Source organism: Lontra canadensis, unplaced genomic scaffold (genome assembly GCF_010015895.1).
Source record: "Lontra canadensis isolate GAN:19392208 unplaced genomic scaffold, GSC_riverotter_1.0 scaffold8, whole genome shotgun sequence".
In the NCBI taxonomy this organism is placed as follows: Eukaryota; Metazoa; Chordata; class Mammalia; order Carnivora; family Mustelidae; genus Lontra; species Lontra canadensis.
This window is the reverse complement of record NW_022631002.1, coordinates 33,976,724-33,996,627: the sequence shown is the minus strand read 5'-3', so window position 1 is coordinate 33,996,627 and position 19,904 is coordinate 33,976,724. Positions and strand designations below refer to the sequence as shown.

At 43.3% G+C, this 19,904-nt stretch overlaps 2 protein-coding genes and 1 non-coding gene across 3 annotated transcripts in view; 1 reads left to right on the top strand and 2 right to left on the bottom strand.

Annotated features, from left to right (window-relative positions):
* Positions 1–19,904, bottom strand: part of ABCC11 (ATP binding cassette subfamily C member 11) — a 67,573-nt gene that overhangs the window by 45,199 nt on the left and 2,470 nt on the right. The window contains exons 2-6 of the mRNA XM_032854551.1: positions 11,385–11,527; positions 9,894–10,030; positions 7,214–7,372; positions 3,014–3,161; positions 2,086–2,319 (exon numbers count right to left, since the gene is read on the bottom strand). Of these exons, the coding sequence (XP_032710442.1) occupies positions 2,086–2,319; positions 3,014–3,161; positions 7,214–7,372; positions 9,894–10,030; positions 11,385–11,483 (777 nt within the window). The 5' untranslated portion in view covers positions 11,484–11,527. The remainder of the gene's footprint in view (positions 1–2,085; positions 2,320–3,013; positions 3,162–7,213; positions 7,373–9,893; positions 10,031–11,384; positions 11,528–19,904) is intronic.
* On the bottom strand, positions 1,885–1,969 carry LOC116866012. Its single transcript, XR_004382307.1, has one exon. It is a non-coding gene; the product is annotated as a small nucleolar RNA Z195/SNORD33/SNORD32 family (small nucleolar RNA).
* LONP2 (lon peptidase 2, peroxisomal) overlaps positions 19,288–19,904 on the top strand; it is a 115,722-nt gene continuing 115,105 nt past the window's right edge. Inside the window, exon 1 of the mRNA XM_032854544.1 lies at positions 19,288–19,626. Within this exon, the coding sequence (XP_032710435.1) occupies positions 19,394–19,626 (233 nt within the window). The 5' untranslated portion in view covers positions 19,288–19,393. The remainder of the gene's footprint in view (positions 19,627–19,904) is intronic.

Here is a 19,904-nt window from a genome sequence, read left to right as displayed (position 1 = left end):
TGCTGCTTACCAATCACATGACCTCGTATATACGGTTCCTACTCCTTCCTTCCTCAGTTTCTACCTCTGTGACCATGGGAACAATAATAGAGACCACCGCATAAAAGGGTTGTCAGAGGACTGACTGAGATAACAAGGTAAAGCCTTGGGGATGATGTTTGGCTTCGTGGAAGTTAATAACTACTATGATGACTCTCCTCAGATAAATAGGGGGAAGGGCCGCCACAGATCTCAACATCCGTCAAATGCAGGAGGACAGGGAGCTCCCATGCTCAAGGCTTGAGAGAAGTCAGCAATGCAATTTAACACTTCTGAACCTCTGTCCCCTTTCTATGTGCATTATATGTACTAACTCATTAATAACAATCCTTTAAGGCTGGCCTTATTATTCTGCAGCTTCAGAGAGACTGAACACGTTGCCTTAGGTTACAGGACTAATAAAATTAGGAAGAGTAATGGTAACCACGATAACAAATACCTTACGTTGGCTACCAATCGAGTTTAGAGAAAGCATCCACTCGATGGCAGTGTGTAATCTGGCAGATTTTTTTTGGACATCTGCCCTGTGTAATTCAAATGTTGGCATTTTGAGTGATACAGTGGTGAATCTGAAAGGGTTTGTGTCTTTGAAGGGGGCTCATCTTTTTTTTTTAAGATTTTATTTATTTATTTGACAGAGATCACAAGTAGACAGAGAGGCAGGCAGAGAGAGGAGGGGAAGCAGGCTCCCTGCTGAGCAGAGAGCCCCACATGGGGCTCGATTCCAGGATCCTGAGATCATGACCTGAGCCGAAGGCGGAGGCTTTAACCCACTGAACCACCCAGGCGCCCCATGAAGGGGGCTCATCTTAGCGGGGCAGCCGGATTTGTGCTTGGTGGGAACTGGGAGTGGATGGTGGGGTTTAGCAATATTGTCATGAAGGAGAGGACATCCATGAAGTATGAATGGGATTATAAAAGGACAGCGGTTGGGGGTGATATGAGCAACATTGCCAGGAGGTGGTGTGCCTGGTGTGTTTGAGGACTGAAGGTTAGCCTAGCCTGGTTGAAAGGAAGAAGCCAACCTAGTGTTGGAAGAGGGGAGATGGGAGGAGGGGAGGTTGGACAGTTGCTGATGCCAGATCACAAAGCGTCTGGCTTGAGGATATGGAATCAAAGCAGTGCTGCGTTTTCCAAAAATTCAAATGCCTGTTTTAATAGTAAAGGAATCTATGCTCCTCAAGGCAACTGGTAAGCAAGAGAAAAATAGGGCAATGAAATTAAATATATAAAATTCTAATACTCCCATGCCCATGCGTCATAAGTTGGAGCGTCTTTTTCCAATCTCTGTCAACATTAGTACGTTTGTGTTACATCATAGGAGGGGCAAGAGAAGGGAACTGATAGACCAATAACAATTAACCAGGCAGCTCTAAGTACTCCTCCTTTGCAGATAAGAATGAACACTCAAAGAGGTGATTTACAATTGCTATTCCCTTGGTTTCCCTGAGCTATCCTGTCTGCTCATCCATCCATACCCTCCTCCCCAAGCTGGCTGAGGGGATGCACTTCCTGAGGCACTTCTACTGAGGGTTTGTGTCTTTCTGTTCACTGCTATATCCCCAGGGCCCAGCACAGGGTCTGGTCCAAGGTAGGCCTCAGTAACTATGTGGTGAATGACTCAATCAATTTTGTCCCAAGCTTCTGAATGCAAGTGGCATCTCCCTTGGTTACTGCTGACCTGTTCTTACGTCCTCAGAAGCAACTGTTGATGATTATCCACGCTCTCCGTAGGAATTATTTCTTTTCTTTTCTTTTTTCTTTTTTGTTGGTGGGAGGCACATTAGGCTCGCTCTGCGGGGCTCACAAGGACCCCACCTCACCCCCCCCCAAACAGGCAGAGGGGTGGCCTCAGATGGTAGTGCATGTGGAGTCATCTCATGGTCTGGGAACTCAAACACAGGTGGGAGAAGTCCTCATCACTGGCCCGTAGGAATTATTTCTAACTCTCCTAACTCCCTTTCCTCCCTCCCTCAGCCCCCAGGGCACGGATGTCTGGAGAAAGGCTAGGCAAGTATGGCCTCCAATATAGTCCCAGGCACTTACCTCTCCAGTGGTGATTTGTGTTAGAGACTTAAATTGCATTAGCTTCTCAAAAGCAAAGGAGGAAACAGCAGAACGAAACCTGATGCCTGTGCGCTGGTTTAAGACCCAGCATGAGCACAGACTCAGAGACTTTAGACATTCCGTGAAAAAGAGGGCAAGGCAGAGTCCCACTCCATAGGCAATATTTCCTGATGGCGCTTCAGAATATTCCAGGATCTTTGGTATAATCAGCATCTAGAAGGAAGCAGGAGTTTGGATTACTCAGTCAGTACTCCAGCTTTCTTCTGGAGAGACTTGCACCTGTCCAACTGCATGCAGTCTAGGTTGCTTGGCCAAAGTGCCCCACCCTCTGCAGGCCAACTGGTGAGCATGTGACCCCAGCTGGGACAATGAGACTTATTCTCTGCAATCAGAAACTTGGGCTGAGGACCTGGAGGACAGGAGATCAAGTTGACTCATCTCAACCATAGGGCATGGAAGAGACCACTATTCCCTGCCACCTGCATTCCCAGAGTTGCTCAGTCACTTCGCAAAACAGCTAGTTTGTACCTAGTCAGGATACGTTCTAGGTGTTTTATATATTCGTCTCATTTAAATTCATGCTGAGAGGCAGGTAATGTCATGCTCTTTATTTTATACATGAGTGTTTCCATGAGGTCTACCACTAGGTGTGTCATGGGGTTCCTTAAAGAAGCTAAGGCAAACAGATTGCCCAAAGTCATTCAGCAATTCAGTGGCCAAGGTCTGAACCCAAGCAATTGCTGCAAAACTCATATTCCTAACGGCTGCTAGCTCTACTGTCTCCAAAAGGTCTTCATTTTCCAAGTGGCAGCTTAGAGAAAAACAAGTCCCAACTCCACGCACGGACTTGAACGTGCCAATCGCTAAAGCTTGGAGCCCCACAAACCTCACAAAGCCAGCCACTTACTGGCCCTACCACACCCGAGGCGGAGAAGAGGCAGCCCAGAAATACACTGAAAAGAGCCCTTGTTCTTTGAAATTTCATCATCACTCGAAGCACTGAAGCTTTCTCAATCCCATGTCTTGAGACTTCTTCTTCCCAAAGGAGGCAAAGCCTTCAAAAGAGGAGAATTCAACCAGTGAAATCTCTTTGCACAGAGTATTTCAAGTAAATCCCAGACATATTTCATCTACAAATGCTTCAGTATGTATCTCTTCCAGATAAGGCCTTTTAAAAAAACTACAGTGACATACAATAGTTATTCACTAATAACTACTAATTATTAATAACAATTGACATATATTAACATAATGTATTTATTGCATATTTAATAAAAATTCTGTGATGACATTTAATACCCAGTCTGTGTTCAAATTTCTCTAATATGTCAAAAATATGTTTTTGTAGTTAGTTCACCCAAATCAAGATCCAAATGAGGTCCACACATTGCATTTAAACAACAAATCTAATAGGCTTCTTGTACCTCATTTTAACCTGTAACAGCTTCCCCTTCTCTGCATTTTATGCCATTTGTTTGTTGAAGAAACTGGGTCACTTATTCCAAGAATTTCTTACATTCTGGATTTGACTGATTGCATCTCTATCCTGTTGTCTAACATAACCATAACCTTCTGTGCCCTGTATTTTCTATTAAACGTCTAGCTAGATCTAGGGTAGTGAAATTCAGAATTCAGGTCAGCTGGCAAAAATACATAATAGGTGATGTAGTGTACTTCTTTTGCATAATTGCAGAAGACCCAGTGTCTGGTGTCCTATTATTAGCAATGTTCATGGTGTCAGTGGGTTAAGGGGTATCAGCCTGACTCGTTCATTGCCATTCACTCCCCATCATTGATGACCATTGCCACTTCTATTAGGGCTGGCAAAATGGTGATTTCTAATTCTAACATTCCTTCTGTATTTAGTAATTTGAATTTTTCTATTAAAAAAAAAAAACTTCGGGGGCACCTGGGTGGCTCAATCAGTTAAGCATCCAACTTTTTTTTTTAAATTTTATTTATTTGACAGAGAGAGAGAGATCACAAGGAGGCACAGCAGCAGGCAGAGAGAGAGGGGGAAGCAGGCTCTCCGCTGAGCAGAGAGCCCGATGCGGGGCTCGATCCCAGGACCCTGGGATCATGACCTGAGCCGAAGGCAGAGGCTTAACCCACTGAGCCACCCAGGCACCCCTAAGCATCCAACTTTTAACCTCAACTCAGGTCTTGACCCCAGGGCCATGAGTTCAAGCCCTGTGCTGGGGCTATTTTTAAAAAAACTACTTTAAAAAAATTAAAAAGATAACTTTCCTTCATCAACTATTTTGTTACCCTGAAATACAGTTAATTGAGGAAATGACCTAGGACTTTAAATAGTGTCTCTCTTTCTTTTTATACAAACTAAAATCCATAAAACCCAAAACTCTGACCTCCAAAAAGTGCCTCCATTTATTTCAAAGTCCCCCAAAGGGTGCCCCAATGTTGGATCACCTAATTAAAAGTGTGCCCTTATTTTGGCAATCTGAGCTAATGATGTCTAGGCTGTTGATGTTATTATCAGTTAAATGGGAACACCAAAAACATTTTTTTGAGGAAAAAAATTGAAAAACAATATTTCAAAAAAAGCATCAAAGAAGTTACCTTAACAGAAATTAAGACTTTCATTGACTCGCTTATCCTTCTTTTTTCATTTTATATTATGTTTGATGTGGGAGCAGGTAGCTGGAAAATAATCACTGCAGTGCTTCTGGCTTCCAGAGTCTTAATCTGGCCCTGGATGCTTCCCCCTCATCCACGATCAGTCTGTCAGCTGCAGTCACTATGCTGGCCTCTCCACTTTTACTTCCTGCCTCCTGCTCCACCCTGTTTGATTCTACTCTCTGAAAAGCGATTACCACTGCCCTTAATGGGAACATAAAGGACTATGCCAAGGGACTCCAGGTCTCCCTAAAGCTTCTACTCCTCACAGAGCAGGAGCATGGTGGGCCACCCTTTGTGCTCAGGGCTTGAGGGCAGCCCTGCTTATGCACGTTCTCAAGCAGCTCTATCAGCTTCCGGTTCTTATTTTCTGCCACCAAGTCTCTCAAGGCAGGCAGTTCTAGCCCTTTCTACTCCTCAACCCTGCAGCCATGGACACTCATACCCAGCCTAAAGGCAGAAAGGAACACCATGAGAATGTTCCTGTCATACATTCCCTCACCTGCCGTCAGACGCCCCAGGTTGCTTCTTCCTTCCTGAGTTCTAAAACAATGGTTCCATCCCATGCCCACTAGTGTAGGACAGATAATTTGCAGGGAAAGAGGTGTCTGGGCCCTAGGTCAATAAAGCAAAAATGTCCCCATGTCACCCATATGTGTTAGAGGACTTTATTGCTTGTGGACAATTTTACTCAGGCCAATCTGTGGGGCCACCTCTCCTGTTCCAGCCCTACCTCCATATATAACCCAATCCACAGAGACAAAAAGCACTAGAGTAAAAAAGTCTTGACTAAACAAATTAAAGGAAAGTAAAACAAACTAAAAGAGCTTTGACTAAACAAATCCAAGTGTCCCGTAGCTTGCCCTCAACTCTCCTAGCAACTGTATCAATTTCTGGCCATGATAATCAGATTCGGAACCTCACCTCCTCCCCTCATTAGCTATGTGATTCTAAGAACATCATTTTACTTCTCTTAGTCCTCAGATCCTTCATGTGTAAAGTGGGGAAAGTAACATCTGCCCTGTTTACTGTGACAGTGAAAGGAGGTGATGCTCTGTCACTATAGAACAATGAAAACTATGGAGAATTATGAAAGTGATACTGAAGATGATGGTGGTGATAATGGTGACTCTGCCACTGGGCTGACCACCATGGTGGTGATGGTGATGGCCGGCAGTTTGTCAGCAAATGCTCATGGCAGTCAAAGCAGTTCTTCAGAAGGGCTAGGCAAGCCGCACCCCAGAACTCTGCTTGTTCAGTGAGGAACGTAGACGAAGAAACCTCTCTAAAGGTGTGAATGCATGGGTCATTGTTTTTTCAAATAAACATCCCAAAGTGGCATGATTATAAAAGTATTGGTAGACAGACGTGGTGAGTTACAGAATAAAAACAGCAGAATCAGTGCACTAGAAGCGAATAGACACAAATCAAGAAACCTTGTGTTCATAATGGTTAAAGAGCAACCAAACATCTAACCGGTTGCTTAAGATGCACTGGGCATGTTTCCAGGTGGTTTAAACTGAATTCCTCATCTCTTTTGACTCTTCCAACAATCCTATGAAAGACCAAGAGGTCAATTTTATGCTCCCTTATTTTATGCACAAGGACGAAAGGTCTCTGATAGGGTAAGTGACTTGCCCGACATCAGAGCTGGTAACCAGTGAGATTCTGACCAGTATCTGGCACGATGTAAGAGGCAGGTGTTCCCTGAAAACTAATTTTTCTCTTTTACTGAACAATTCTGAGAAACGATGGGTCAAAGTTGAACCAGCTTTGTTTTCTCAGTACCCTCAGTACACTAATTTATTTGGTAAACTAATCTCTGAGATCTGGCAATAGTGTGCCACGTTTCACAAACTCCCTTGACCAAGGAAAGCGCTTTTCAGGGAAGTTCTTAGGGGACGACCATTTTCTGGTATTCTTTGGAAAATGCCGCTCTCTACCTGATGTCTCTCACGAAGCAGCTAGAGGTAGGAACATGAATACAAAACATTTAAAAATCACTTACTCATTCCCCTCCCCCCACTTAATCCTCATATTACCTTGTGAGGTACGTGGTACAGAAAACTCAATCACACAACTAGTTAGTGATGATTTAGGGATTAGGAGACTAGTCCCTTAACCCAAAATTTAATGATGAGTCACACAGGTAACTGCCTGATCCAGAAGAAAAAGCAAAAGGAACAAGAAGGGGTTGTTTCTAACTCTCTTGGGGGTCCGGGACCTTTAGGCAAATCTGATAAAAGATATGAATCCTTGCTCCAGAAAAAAGTCTCTAGTCCATATGTATAAAATACGTATACCATTTCAGGGGGTCCAAGAACTACAGTGAGGCCTGTTGTTACCAAGGAAGCATGCATACTCTTTGGTTATCTAAAGATGGGCCCTACCTGCTACTCTTCAGCATCTCTGGTCACCAACCCCATAGACATGGTACTTAACCAATCCAGTGGCTTGCCCAATATAATTTTACCTTTTAGCATTTTTGTCTGAGGCATCATTTACCGACAGCTGGGGTATGGTGTTCTCATCCAAGCGTTTCTGTAAACCTAGGATCATGAGTGGGGTCAGCCATGACACCGTAAGGTAGGAGAACAGGCCAGCATCATCCAGAGGCTGTGGGGCAGGAAACCTAGCAGAGAAGTCATAGGTCATGTAGTTGTTTTCATTTATTTTTTAAGATTTTATTTATTTATTTGAAAGAGAAAGAGAGGAGCACATGAGAGAGAGAGAGAAGGAGCATGAGCAGGGGGATGGGCAAAGGAAGAGGTAGAAGCAGACTCCCTACTGAGTGTGCAGCCTGACTTAAGGCTCGGGGCTTGGGATTCAATCCCAGGACCTTGGGATCATGACCCGAGCAGAAGGCAGACACTTAACCCACCAAATCACCCAGGCACCCCTGTAGTTGTCTGTATGATATAGGCTCCAAAGATAGAAAATTAAGGCAAGAGCAAGATTTTGCAGGGATCCATTATATACGATATAAAAACCACAGCTGCTCATCTGGATATACAAAACAGTATTTTTTTTTTCATTACTCTGTTATGCATGATAATTAAAAAACAGAAACAACAAAAACACAATACAGGAATGACTTAAAAAGAAAGAGAAGAAGTAAGGTCTATGGAAAACAATGCAGAAGTGTCCAAAAATAGAGTTGATCTGTATCTAGAATTTGGAAAAAGCTCTAAGCATAGTGAGCAAGGAAAAAAAGGCCACTTGCAGGTCGAGAAATTCAGTATATTTTTACTTATATAAAAAAGGGAAGAAATGAGAGAAGGCAAACAAAACTATATATATAAAGTCAACCACTATTAACAATTACATATGCACATTTACATATGTATACACATTAATATATTCATATATGTACATATATTTATGTATTATATGTATATGTGCATTTATGTTTTTGTATGTATGCATTTATATATGTACATATAATATATTTATATCAAATTACTATGAGTGGTTGACTTTGACAAAGGGATTAGAATTGGTAAAATTACAGGAAAAGAGATTCTCACTGTTTCACGTTTTCTATACTTTGCTTATGTAATTTTCATAAAAACAATAACAGCGGAATAAAAAGTAATAAGTAAGAATGATAAGGTCATAGCCCTAGAAATGATTCACAAGTACAGAAATAATAATTGGATGAGGATGTTGGCGTTGTGTGTAACTTCTACTCTTTTCTCAAATTTGCCTTTAATGCTGTGTATTTTGATCTGAAGAAAATTCCATTAAAAAGAAGACTTGGGGAAAAAATGAGAAAACGAAAATGCCAAATGCATGGGATGTTTTTGTTTCGTCTCGGACTATGGGCTCTTCTCCACTCGGTGGCCCTTCCCCTCCTCACGTCCCACCGGGCCTGCAGTTGTGTCTTCTGCCCAGAAGCTGGAGAGAGAAGGGGCTGAAGGGGGAGGATGGGGATCGGTATCAGGTATCACCCGCTATGTGGGGCCATGTGTGATTGCAGAAAAAGGGCCAGAGACTGTGAGCTGATACAGTAGCAGCGCATTCCTCTATATGAGACCGCCCAGTTCCATGAAGTACCCAGGTTCTTTGTTCTCAGTGGAGATGAGAGCAATCCTGTGGGAACAATGTAGCTAGTAGTGAGGGGAGCTCAAGTTTTTTTAAAAATAGGAAAACAACAGCAGTTCTGTTGATAGGTAAAATCTTAGCAAACTTGTGAGAGAGAAGAGGGGATTATGGATACAAAACGGAGTCCTGGTGACAAAATGCTGAAGAAATGGCCTAGAGGAATGCTGAGTCCATTCATGACGAATAAATGAATTCTGTGCAGGCCCCTGAGAGAAAGGTTGTGTGAGTCAGAGAGACATTGGGGGATGGTTATTTTCAACTGTGGTTTACTGGACAAGGATACATTGAATTTCTTTAACTCTTACGTTTAAGGGTAACACCACAAGGCATTTGGGCCCTTTCAACAGATTCCCATTTCGCTTAGAATGGAGACCAACATACTTAATGTGCCCTGTGGAAATTTGCATCCTTCTGCAATCTCATCTCATGCCACATCCCTTATCACACAAAACTCCAGTGACACTGGCCTCCTCAGTTTCTAGACACGTCATATTGTGTTCTTTCCACCTCAAGGTCAAGTCTTTGCACATTCTGTTCCCTCTGCCCAGATCACTCTTTCTTTACTCCAGCCTAGTAATATCTTGTTTATCCTCCAGGGAACAGCTTAACTACCAAGAACCTACCAACTTGTTGCTGTTCAACTTGTCCCTCAGCACCCTCACACTTCTTCCTAATACCATCTTCAAGCAGCTTACAACCGTTTGTATTAGTTTACTTGCTTATTGTCTTCCTCCCCAGTGTGTGGTCCGTGATGGGCAAGGATCATGTCTGTCTCGCTTACTGTGGTTCCCCCAAGGTCTAGCACAGTGCCTGGCACATATATGTGCTCAATGAATCCTTGTTGGATGAATGAATGAATGAATGAATGAACGAATGAGTGAGTGAATGAGTTGACTCTGCCCCCCTGATGTGCCACAGTCTGGAGGTATTTGGCTGTGGTGGGTGACATGACCATGTGGAGACACCTTTGGGAAAGAGCCTAGGTGTTAAGGTCTAAAGAACATTGCCCTAATAATGGGTACTGCCCTTACCTCCCCCACAGAACTCACTTTGGCTTGGGACGGAAAGGAATCATGGTTCTCCAGGCAGCATCATACTTCCCCCAGGGGAGAACTGTTGCCACCTCCGGTGCCTCAGGCTTCCTCACCTGCTGGCTCCAGGAGCCATCTTCTAGAGTGTACGTATTCTTGGGAAAGAAAAACCAAAAGAACATCAGTTTCCCGACCAATCTCATAAATATTATTCTGAAGTACAAGACCAGCCACCCAAGGGCAATGGATCTTACCACATTCAGCTTCCTAAAGAAAGGCTGCTAGAGTCAGACAGAGAAAGACAAACACTGTATGATTTCACGTGTATTTAGAACCTAAACACAACAATAACAAAGCGTTCAGAGAAAGGATTGGTGGTTGCCAGAGGTGGGGGTGGGGTTTGGGTGAAATGGGCAAAGGGGGTCAAAAACTTTCAGTTATAAAATAAATGTCATGGGAACTGAACTTAATAATAATAATAACAATAATAATAATAAATTAAATTAAAAATAAAAAAATTTAAAAATAAATGCCATGGGGCTATAACGTACAGCGTGGTGACTATAGTTAAGAACACTGCATTGTAGATCTGAAAGCTTTGAAAAGCAGATCTTAAAATTTCCCGTCACAAGAAAAAAATTTATAATTGTATGAGGCGATGGATGTTATGTTGTAGTAACTCTTTCACACTATATACAAATATTGAATCATTATGTCATATACCTAAAACGAATATGTTTTATGTCAATTGTATCTCAATTAAAAAATAAATAAAAGAAAGGTTTCTGGGTAGGGAATAAGTGGTGGGCCATGAGTCGAGACAACTGGGTCCCAGCCTTAGCTCTGCCTACATTCCTGGGGTGACTCTGGGCAGGCCACCCCACCTCCCCATGTTTTTAATCTGTGATACACACTTTAGACAAGACTAAAGGGAGCTATTGTTAGTCACCCACAGAATGTGAGACCAAGTCACCCTCTGAGGGTAAACCTACTAAAAAGAAATCAACAAGTAAGAAAGTAACCCCCAAACATTACATGGGACCCTTTTGATAAAGTAGGAAACAACTAAAAATTTTTTAAAGTATTATCTTTAGGACTTCACATAGACTATATAGTAAGCATAGTAAGGGATTGATTAGAAAGGATTCAGGGGACTAGCTACTTCAGTTGGGAAAGTCGGGGAATGAAGTGGAAGGAGATCCAGTAGCTGGATGTGATTGTCAAGGTTCAAGCTGGTGAGTTGATGATGGATCTACAGGTGCCTAATGTACTATTATAAGTAAATACATAGATAAATAGGTAATAGATGATACATAGATACATAGACCAACCATGAAGTGGTGTCATGACCAAAGATTATGATTCATTTAATTGCAGAAGCCTGAGATCCATTAAAAGAAACCAAGGTTGAATAATACGGGATAAAATTTTCTGATCTAATTTGTGACCATTGAGAATATCCTGTCAATTCAGTTTTCTGGTATTTTCATGCAAAGGAGACCTACTTACATAGCTAAGCCCTGAAACCATGTCATTGCTCATGTCCATGCCAAGATTCCCGAGGCCACGTGAAGATCTGGGGACCCAGTATATCCTCTTCCTGGTCATTTTCAGCTGTCTTGCCAATCCTTCGTTTCCCAGAATCAGAGAATCTGAAAAGGCAGCAGGTAAGAGTAGCTTACATTCAACCCTTAGGAGTCAGGAGAGGGGGACATTCCCTGCAAGGAGTGGGCCACGGTCATGCAGGAGAGCTTGCCTCCCACTTTTTAAACATCTACTCAGGCCTCAGCTCAAGATGATTTGGGGAAAACTTCTCTAACCACACAATGTCAACCCTATAACACTGGGCCAGGCCTGCTCATAAAACCATGCTTCTTCTCTTATCCCAATTTGTAATTCTATATTTGTGTGAATCATTATTTGTTTAGAGCTCATTTCCTGCTCTAAATCAAGAGCCTCACAAGGACAGGGACATGTCAGTTTTGCTCACTATTGAATCCTTGGAGCCTGGGACAGTGCTACGAGGATAGCAGGTGCTCAATAAATAAATGATAAAAGGATGGATAAATACATGAAGGAAATGCAATTTTACTATTGACTCTAACTCTTAGTTTTCACAGACTCAGAGAGTAGAGCTAGATACAGTTCAGGAAACTTAAATAACCAAAGGTATTTTGAAAATATACTAAAATGCTTTTCATTTTTGCCTTTCTGAACATGTGACTCACTCCCAGAACATCTATATGCTTGGGTTGGGAGAGGGGATGGTAACTTAATATTTCTTTTTTTTTTAAAGATTTTATTTATTTATTTGACAGACAGATCACAAGCAGGCAGAGAGGCAGGCAGAGAGAGAGGGGGAAGCAGGCTCCCTGCTCTGAGCAGAGAGCCTGATGCAGGGCTCCATCCCAGGACCCTGGGATCATGACCTGTGCCGAACGCAGAGGCTTTTACCGACTGAGCCACCCAGGCGCCCCTAATTTAATATTTCTGAAGGAATGGAAAAAGAGAGTATACAACAGGGCCAGCATCTGGGGTATGACCAGTGCTTCCAAGAGCCTCGTATTCAGAAAGGTCCTGGTTTGTTTAAGTCCTTGCTGTCACCATCTTGAAATTCTTAATAATTTAATAACATTAATAACTCCTTAATAACAAGGAGCCCAAGTTTCCATTTTGCACTGGGCCCCACAAATTATGTAGTCAGTCCTGATGTTCAAATACAGCTCTTGATGTTCAAATATTGGGTTGTGCTTTGAGTAAATAGACTTGCAGACTAACCAGTCTTGGGAGAAGATTCTCCAAATGCCTCTATCCCATTTCCTCCAACCACTTCCTTTCAGCAAATCACGACCCCAACTGGTGGCCTCCGGTTCTGGAATTCTGCTATGGAACGTGCAAGACAGACTCCCCAGCCAAGGCATCAGGCCATAAGGTTTACTTGCTGTGCGATCATAGAAGCGAACGCGAAATAAGTCAGTAAGAGAAGGACAAAAACCATAGGATTTCACTCATATGTGGAATTTAAGAAGCAAAACAGATTGACATAAGGGAAGGAAAAGTAAAATAAGATGAAAACAGAGGTGGAGGCAAACCATAAGAGACTCTTAACTCTAGAAAACAAACTGAGGGTTCCTGAAGGGGTTGTGGGTCAGGGGATGGGGTCACTGGGTGACGGGCATTCAGGAGGGCACTTGCTCTTGGATGTTGTATGCAACTGATGAATCACTAAATTCTACCTCTGAAACTAACGATACACAATATGTTAATTAAATTGAATTTAAATTAAAAAATTTTTTAAAAAGTCAGTCTGTCAGGGATGGTGGAAAAGGAGAAAGAGAGAATGTCACGCACTTTCTTTAAAGACTCTGGGGAGAAACAAGGTTTCTGGCTGCCATGAAACAGTCTGGGACACAGACACATTAAGGTAAAATTGGCATAACTCAATAGAAACCCCTGGGTGAGGACCACAGTGTAGTGCAGTACAGTCTAGTCGCTACACAAAGTTTTCCAGGGAAGGGAATGGCGGGGGCAGGGAGCGGAAGCCAACAAATTGGAGATTGCAAGTCATGGATGTGGCAAGCAGCTACATCACTGGTGTGCTGACAGAGGTTCGTATCTATAACTAATCTACTATCGCAATTGATGAGTGCAGTTCCAAAATGAACGCTGCTTGACATTTGCTTTAGCTTAGTAAGTAAGAGGAAAATGAAATATCCAAGGTGACTTTTGGTTGGCTCTTCACTAATTTGTCAATGCCCTGAACAGTTTGCAAATACTGAAACAATACTTCCTCATTTTTCTTATGCTTGTCACAATGTGATGGCTTTAGGCACAATAGACTTGTAGATTTAATCTGCATTATTAGCATTTCCTGCATTTATTTCTTCAGCTTAGGCAATCAACAAAATAATAAAATAGCCTTGCTTTATAAGCCTTTTTAACATTTTTGTGTGTGTGTGTGGTATAAATATTCCCACTGCAGCTGATTTCAAGCTACCATGGAATATGAAGTTGGTGAGACAGACATAATGATCCCTCATTCTACAGTATTTCCACCCTACAGATGCAACAGAGATAAATAATTTCAAAATGCAAATAATAGTAAAATGCAGTAAAATAACTAGGGAGTGATACATTTTGAGTATTACCTTTGTCTTTGATATGATATATTTAATCACAAATTTATATAATTTAATTTTAATAATGTTTGTGTTTAATGACTGGGCTCTCAGAATTCCTGAAAGGTGACAGTTTGTTCTCCTGAGCCAATATGAACAGACACCAGCAGACCCCTGCTGATCATCTGGAAAACATGGTGCCTCTTTCTAAATCCTTCTCCCACCGGGGACAGTTTTTTTCAATTCACTCCTAAGTTAGGCTGTGCCTGGCGGCTAGCTTTCCTGGCTCCCTTGATGCAGAGGGGAACAAGAAGGAGCTGAAAGTTTGGGTGAGGGTCTTGCTGAGGGGACCTAGTGGGCTAACCACACTGCAAATAAATGAGAGTAATGGAAAGGTCTTGAGAGCAGAGTGTGGCCCCAGAGAGGCCTGGTAACCTGGAGAACACCACCACGCCACAAGCAAGCCAAAATGCATTACTCCACACTCTCCAATGACAGCAGGGTAGGCAGTGACCAGGCGGACAAAAAACATCACTTGGAAGAGCCAAGGAGCAGAGGACACTGTGCCCAGGCCACAGCTCTGAGGCTGATCCTTCACTGAGAGTAACTTAAAGGAACTATTTAAATGACTGGATTAGACAGGATGTTAAAATGGTAAGCCCGAACACTTATTTTCTCTTCATTAACCAGCAAGTAGGGGCTCAAGAGGAAGACCATGTGCTTAGAGACCAAATAGAGATATTGAATGTTCTCTCACCTTTCAGCTCTAGTCTGATTTGCCAACGTTGTTTATTTTTACACACCCGAGGAGAGATGCAGCGAGGATTTCAAAGGTGTGACCAATTTTTATATGGCATTTATCCAAGAAACTAATAACAGGGAAAAGTAAACCAATTGGAAATGAAGGAAATGTAAGCATGTGTAATGGATACATGTTTGCAGAACATGAGTTGCTCATTTCAGCACAATGGCAGCTCAGGCACACATTAGTGTGTGCCAAATTCCAATCGATGAGGCCCAGCTCTGCTTCCTTGACTGACCAGGGAAATTCCCTCCAGAACTTCCTTTAGCAGACCTTGAGAAGTTCCCTGGCCTCCCAACTTCCTTTTGGGAAGAACCAGAGTGCAAGTTTATTCACTCAGATTGGGGCGAGACCAACACTGTGTTGAGGGTGAGGACAAGGATGTGACAGGAATAAAACAGAGGAAATAGTTGCCTCCAGCCCTGTGTTCTCCCCATCCCTTGGAGGGGGAACATCATGATGATAAACTTGGCTTAGACATGGGTCATTTGCATATGACCAAACAACCTGGGAACAGGAGGGGAGCCACTGCAGCAAGGTTATATGCGGCACAGGCTGTCTGGCGGAGCTAACCTACTTCCTCATTGTGCTTACCCCTTATCCAGCAGGATGTAGTGTCCAAGGCCAGAAGGTGCACCAGAGGGTAGGGAACATACCCAGAGGGTAAGGAACGTGAGATCTAGATGGTTAGATCTTATTCCTGTATCTCTCCCTTCCAGTCCATTTATACCCTGTGCCTGTCAACTTTCCCTGCTTTGAGGTTCATTTCCTTCTGCTAGTTCTGATAGCTTCTGGAGGCCATCACTGGCATCTTCCTGATTGCTGAATCTCACATCCAAATGCCTGGCCTTCTTTTCTGTTCCAGAAACTGGGAAGCTCCTCCCCAACTTGAACTTTGCGCTAATCCTAATCTCTGCCAAGAACATTCTCCTTCCAGCTCCTCATGGAGCTGGTCCATTCTCACCATTCAGGTCTCAGCTTAGACACCACCTCTTGGGAATAACCTTCGCAGACCTCCCTAGCGAACACTGCACTCCTCTTTCTATCCCCTTCTACATAGCTTCCTGCTTTATTTGCTCTACTTACCACTTTCTCAAATCTTTCTTTCTTGGCGTATTCGTTTTCTGCCTACCTCACTAGAATATCAGCTCTTTGAAACCAGGGAACTTGTCTTGCTCATTGATGTATTTGTGAATCTAGAATAGTGCTCAGCACACAGTAGATGTTTAATAAATATGTGAAGGATAAATAAATAATGTAGATGCAGAGCCTGTCAAAGAAGGAACCAGGAAATCCACATGGCTACGGAAGACCTCACATTTAGATTCTTGAGGCTTTTCCAGGTCTGCGGACACATCCCATCACAGACATACAGTCACAGGATTAAAAGAAGGTGTCCATCAGCAAGCAATTTAAACGTGGATCCATTCCCATAACACAGCTTCCTTAGTGCAGTGTGAATTTGTATTTAAAAAAATAAATCTGGCGATTATTATATGAATAGAATATCAATTTTGTTTTTTGTTATTGTTGTTACGGGGGCAGGGGTATAAGTGTGTAGGTTAAAAGCATTAAACATAAGTGTTTATAAAATAGACCATGGAGCATAACAAATAACATGGAGGACACAGGGAGATGGAGAGGAGAAGGGAGTTGAAGGAAATTGGAGGGGGAGGTGAACCATGAGAGACTATGGACTCTGAAAAACAATCTGAGGGCTTTGAAGGGGCGGGAGGTGGGAGGTTGGGGGAGCCAGGTGGTGGGTATTATGGAGGGCACGGATTGCATGGAGCACTGGGTATGGTGCATAAACAATGAATTCTGTTACGCTGAAAAGAAATAAAAAAAAATAATTTGGGAAAAAAAAAAGAAGTCATCAGAGTCATCAGGGGACAAGAGGTCATCAGAAGACTCTTAACTACAGGAAACAAACAGGGTTTCTGGAGGGGTGGTGGGTGGGTGGATGGGATAATTGGGTGATGGGTATTAGGAAGGGCATATGATGTGATAAGCACTGGGTGCCATATGCAGCTAATTAATTACTGAACCCTACATCCAAAACTGGTGATGTAGATTATATTGGTTAATGGAATTTAAATTTTAAAAAATTTGGAAAAGTAAAAAAAAAAAAATAGACCATGAAGTTTATAAGATGGTTTTTTAATTTTTTTGCTAAACACAAGAAAACCTCAAAAAAAATTGGGCCTCTCCATCTTGCCCTTAGAGAGGCTTTGATAAAAAGGTAAGCTCTTGTGGACCTGGGTCAATCTTTTTTTTTTTTAACCTCTCTCTCTCTCCCCAGAGTCTACCACAAGGTAGGATGCATAATGTACATCCAGAGAAACGGTCCAGAGCTTGCTTACTGTATCCAGGATCTTCAGCTCAACTTCTCTCTAGGCCTGGTGGCTCGGGCCCCAGTCTAGGAGATAAACTTGACAACTGGTTTTTCCTTCATTCATCACATCCGAGCCATCAGCATATTCTGTTGAAGCTACACTCCAATGTAGCTTGTAGTCTAAGTCCTCATTTTCTCTTGCCTGAACAACTGTCACTACCTCATAACTAGCTTCCCGGCTTCTGATCTTAAATCATTACATTGCCTTCTCCACACAGCAGCCACAATGGTCTCTTGAAAACTTAAGCCAGAAACGTTATTCTGCACCTTGAAGCTGCTAGAGGCTTGCATCAGACTTAGAGTAAAACGCTGACTTCTTACTAGACTCCTTACCCTACCTTTTTACCTCTTCCACACTCCTCTATTATCCGACCCTGGCACTACTCTTATCTCAGCCAAACCACCATGCCCCACTTGCACTGAATTCCAGGAGTAGTTTCCTCAAATACCCAAAATTCATTCCAGCCACAGTCTTTGCAATTGTCACTTCCTTGACCTGGAATATCACCTCCCCTGAGCTTTGCATTGCTACCTCTTCATGCACAGGGCCCAGTTCAAATGTGATCTGTCCAGTGAACCCTTCTCTGACTGCCTAAAAGACTTCCCACCATCCAAAATTACTCTCCTTTCTTATTGTTTGTTTCCCTCTCTAGAAGTTCTGCTCCATGAAAGCAGTAACCTTGCCTGTCTTGTTCACTGACAGCTATCCAGCACCTAAAATAATATCCAGTATATAGTAGGTATTCCAAAAATATTGCTTAGTGAATGAAAGAAAGGTGAGAGAATGTCAGAGAAAGAGCTTTCGGCAGGAGCATTCAAGTTCCTGCATCACTATCTCCACCACTGCCTTATATATCTGCCTTCTCCTCTTCCTTATCCGCAGCATACACAGAAGCGCACAGTTCCACCTGCCCTGTATCAGACTCAGCCGTCTACAGGGCTATCCCCCTGGCCAAGAGATACCCAAGGGTAGGAGCTTGTCTTATGTTATACTCTTTACCCCTCCACAATTAGCCCGGAGTCTTGTACTTAGCAGCCTCTTAATGAATGGACTCTCGACTCCTTCTTGGATTCCGAAAGCATTGCTGGACTTTACAGGGAAAATTTTCCATCTTCAACCTATAGCCAAACCCAAGTCAAGTCTCAACGTGAACAAGCATTAATGGCCAAATCTAAAACATTTCAAGTGATAAAATACATATTATTGCGTTATAACCCATAAAAAAATCCATGAACCCTTAATAAAGTAAAAAAATTGAGTAAGAAAATAAATGAGGGAAATGTGCAGATTTTTCTTACAGAATTCCAGTAATAAATGTAGTATTAACTCCCTAGAATGTATGTATTACTTATAAAAAGAAATATACCAGCTTACAGTAGGGAAATCCAGCAGATACCTCCTTTACCAAGTAATCAGGGGCAAAATCATCATTAATAATAAATTTCAACCATCATGTATCAGGAAGAAGGCCACATCTCTTCTGTATAGTCTTTCTGCCAAAAATGTATAATGTTATAACGTTCATCCCAAGAAAACTTCAGATAAACCCAAATTAAGGGACATTCTACAAAATTATGGGCCAACGTTCTTTAAAAGTACATGTATATATATGTGTGTATATATATACACACACATATATATATATATATATGATTTAGGAGACATCACAACTAAATATAAAGTAGGATCCTGGGCCAGAAAAAAAAGGACATTAGTGAGAAAACTGGAACAATTTGTGCAAGGTCTATAGGTTAGATAACAGTGATGTTAATTTCTGGTTTTTACCATTGAACTGTGGGAACTCCTTTTTGCAGTATTTTTGTAAATCTAAAATCAGTTCGAATGAAAAGTTAAAAACATTTCAAGTCGATAAAATTTAAACATGGTCCTCTCTCCAGGGCACAGTCCTGCGACTGAGCCTCAGGAGAAAATGGAAAGGCAGACCTCGCGGAGGGCGAAGGTCGCTCGGGCTGAAGTGCCCCCGTTCTCCTACACTTAATGCACGCGCTGTGCGGGGCGGCTCCGGAAGGGGGCAGCGCGAAGCTGCGGAGTTTGAGCCCGGGGGCGGGCCGTAGAGCGGAGCCGGAAGCGCTAGCGCGCCGGCGCGCCAGTGGTTGGGAGCTTTAGTCGGGGCTCAAGAGGTCGCGCAGAGCTGTGGCTGCTGCTGTTTTTGACGGTTCCCCAGCGCGAACAGCTGTCACCATGTCGTCCGTGAGCCCCATCCAGATCCCCAGACGCCTCCCGCTGCTGCTCACCAACGAGGGCGTGCTCCTGCCCGGCTCCACCATGCGCACCAGCGTAGACTCGGCCCGCAACCTGCAGCTGGTGCGGAGCCGCCTGCTTAAGGGCACTTCGCTGCAGAGTACCATCCTGGGGGTGATCCCCAATACGCACGACCCGGCCAGCGACGCGCAGGACCTGCCGCCGCTGCACAGGTAGGCCGGGCGGCCCCCGCGGCGGCGGCGGCGGCGGGCGGCGCGGCCTCCTCTCCGGACCCCGGCCCAGGCCAGGCCCGGCCTCGGGGCGTTGAGGCTCGAGGGGTGGCCTTCGTGGCTCAGTTCTGCCTCTTCAGCTACCTCCTGTGTGAAATGGGGGTGACAGATGTCTGTCTCGTGACTGTTAAAGGGCATAACTCATGAAGTAGTGAAAATTCCGCAGTTAGCTGGCGCTGTTCTTTGATTTAAGTTCTCCTCCCCGCCCGCCTCCCCCCCCC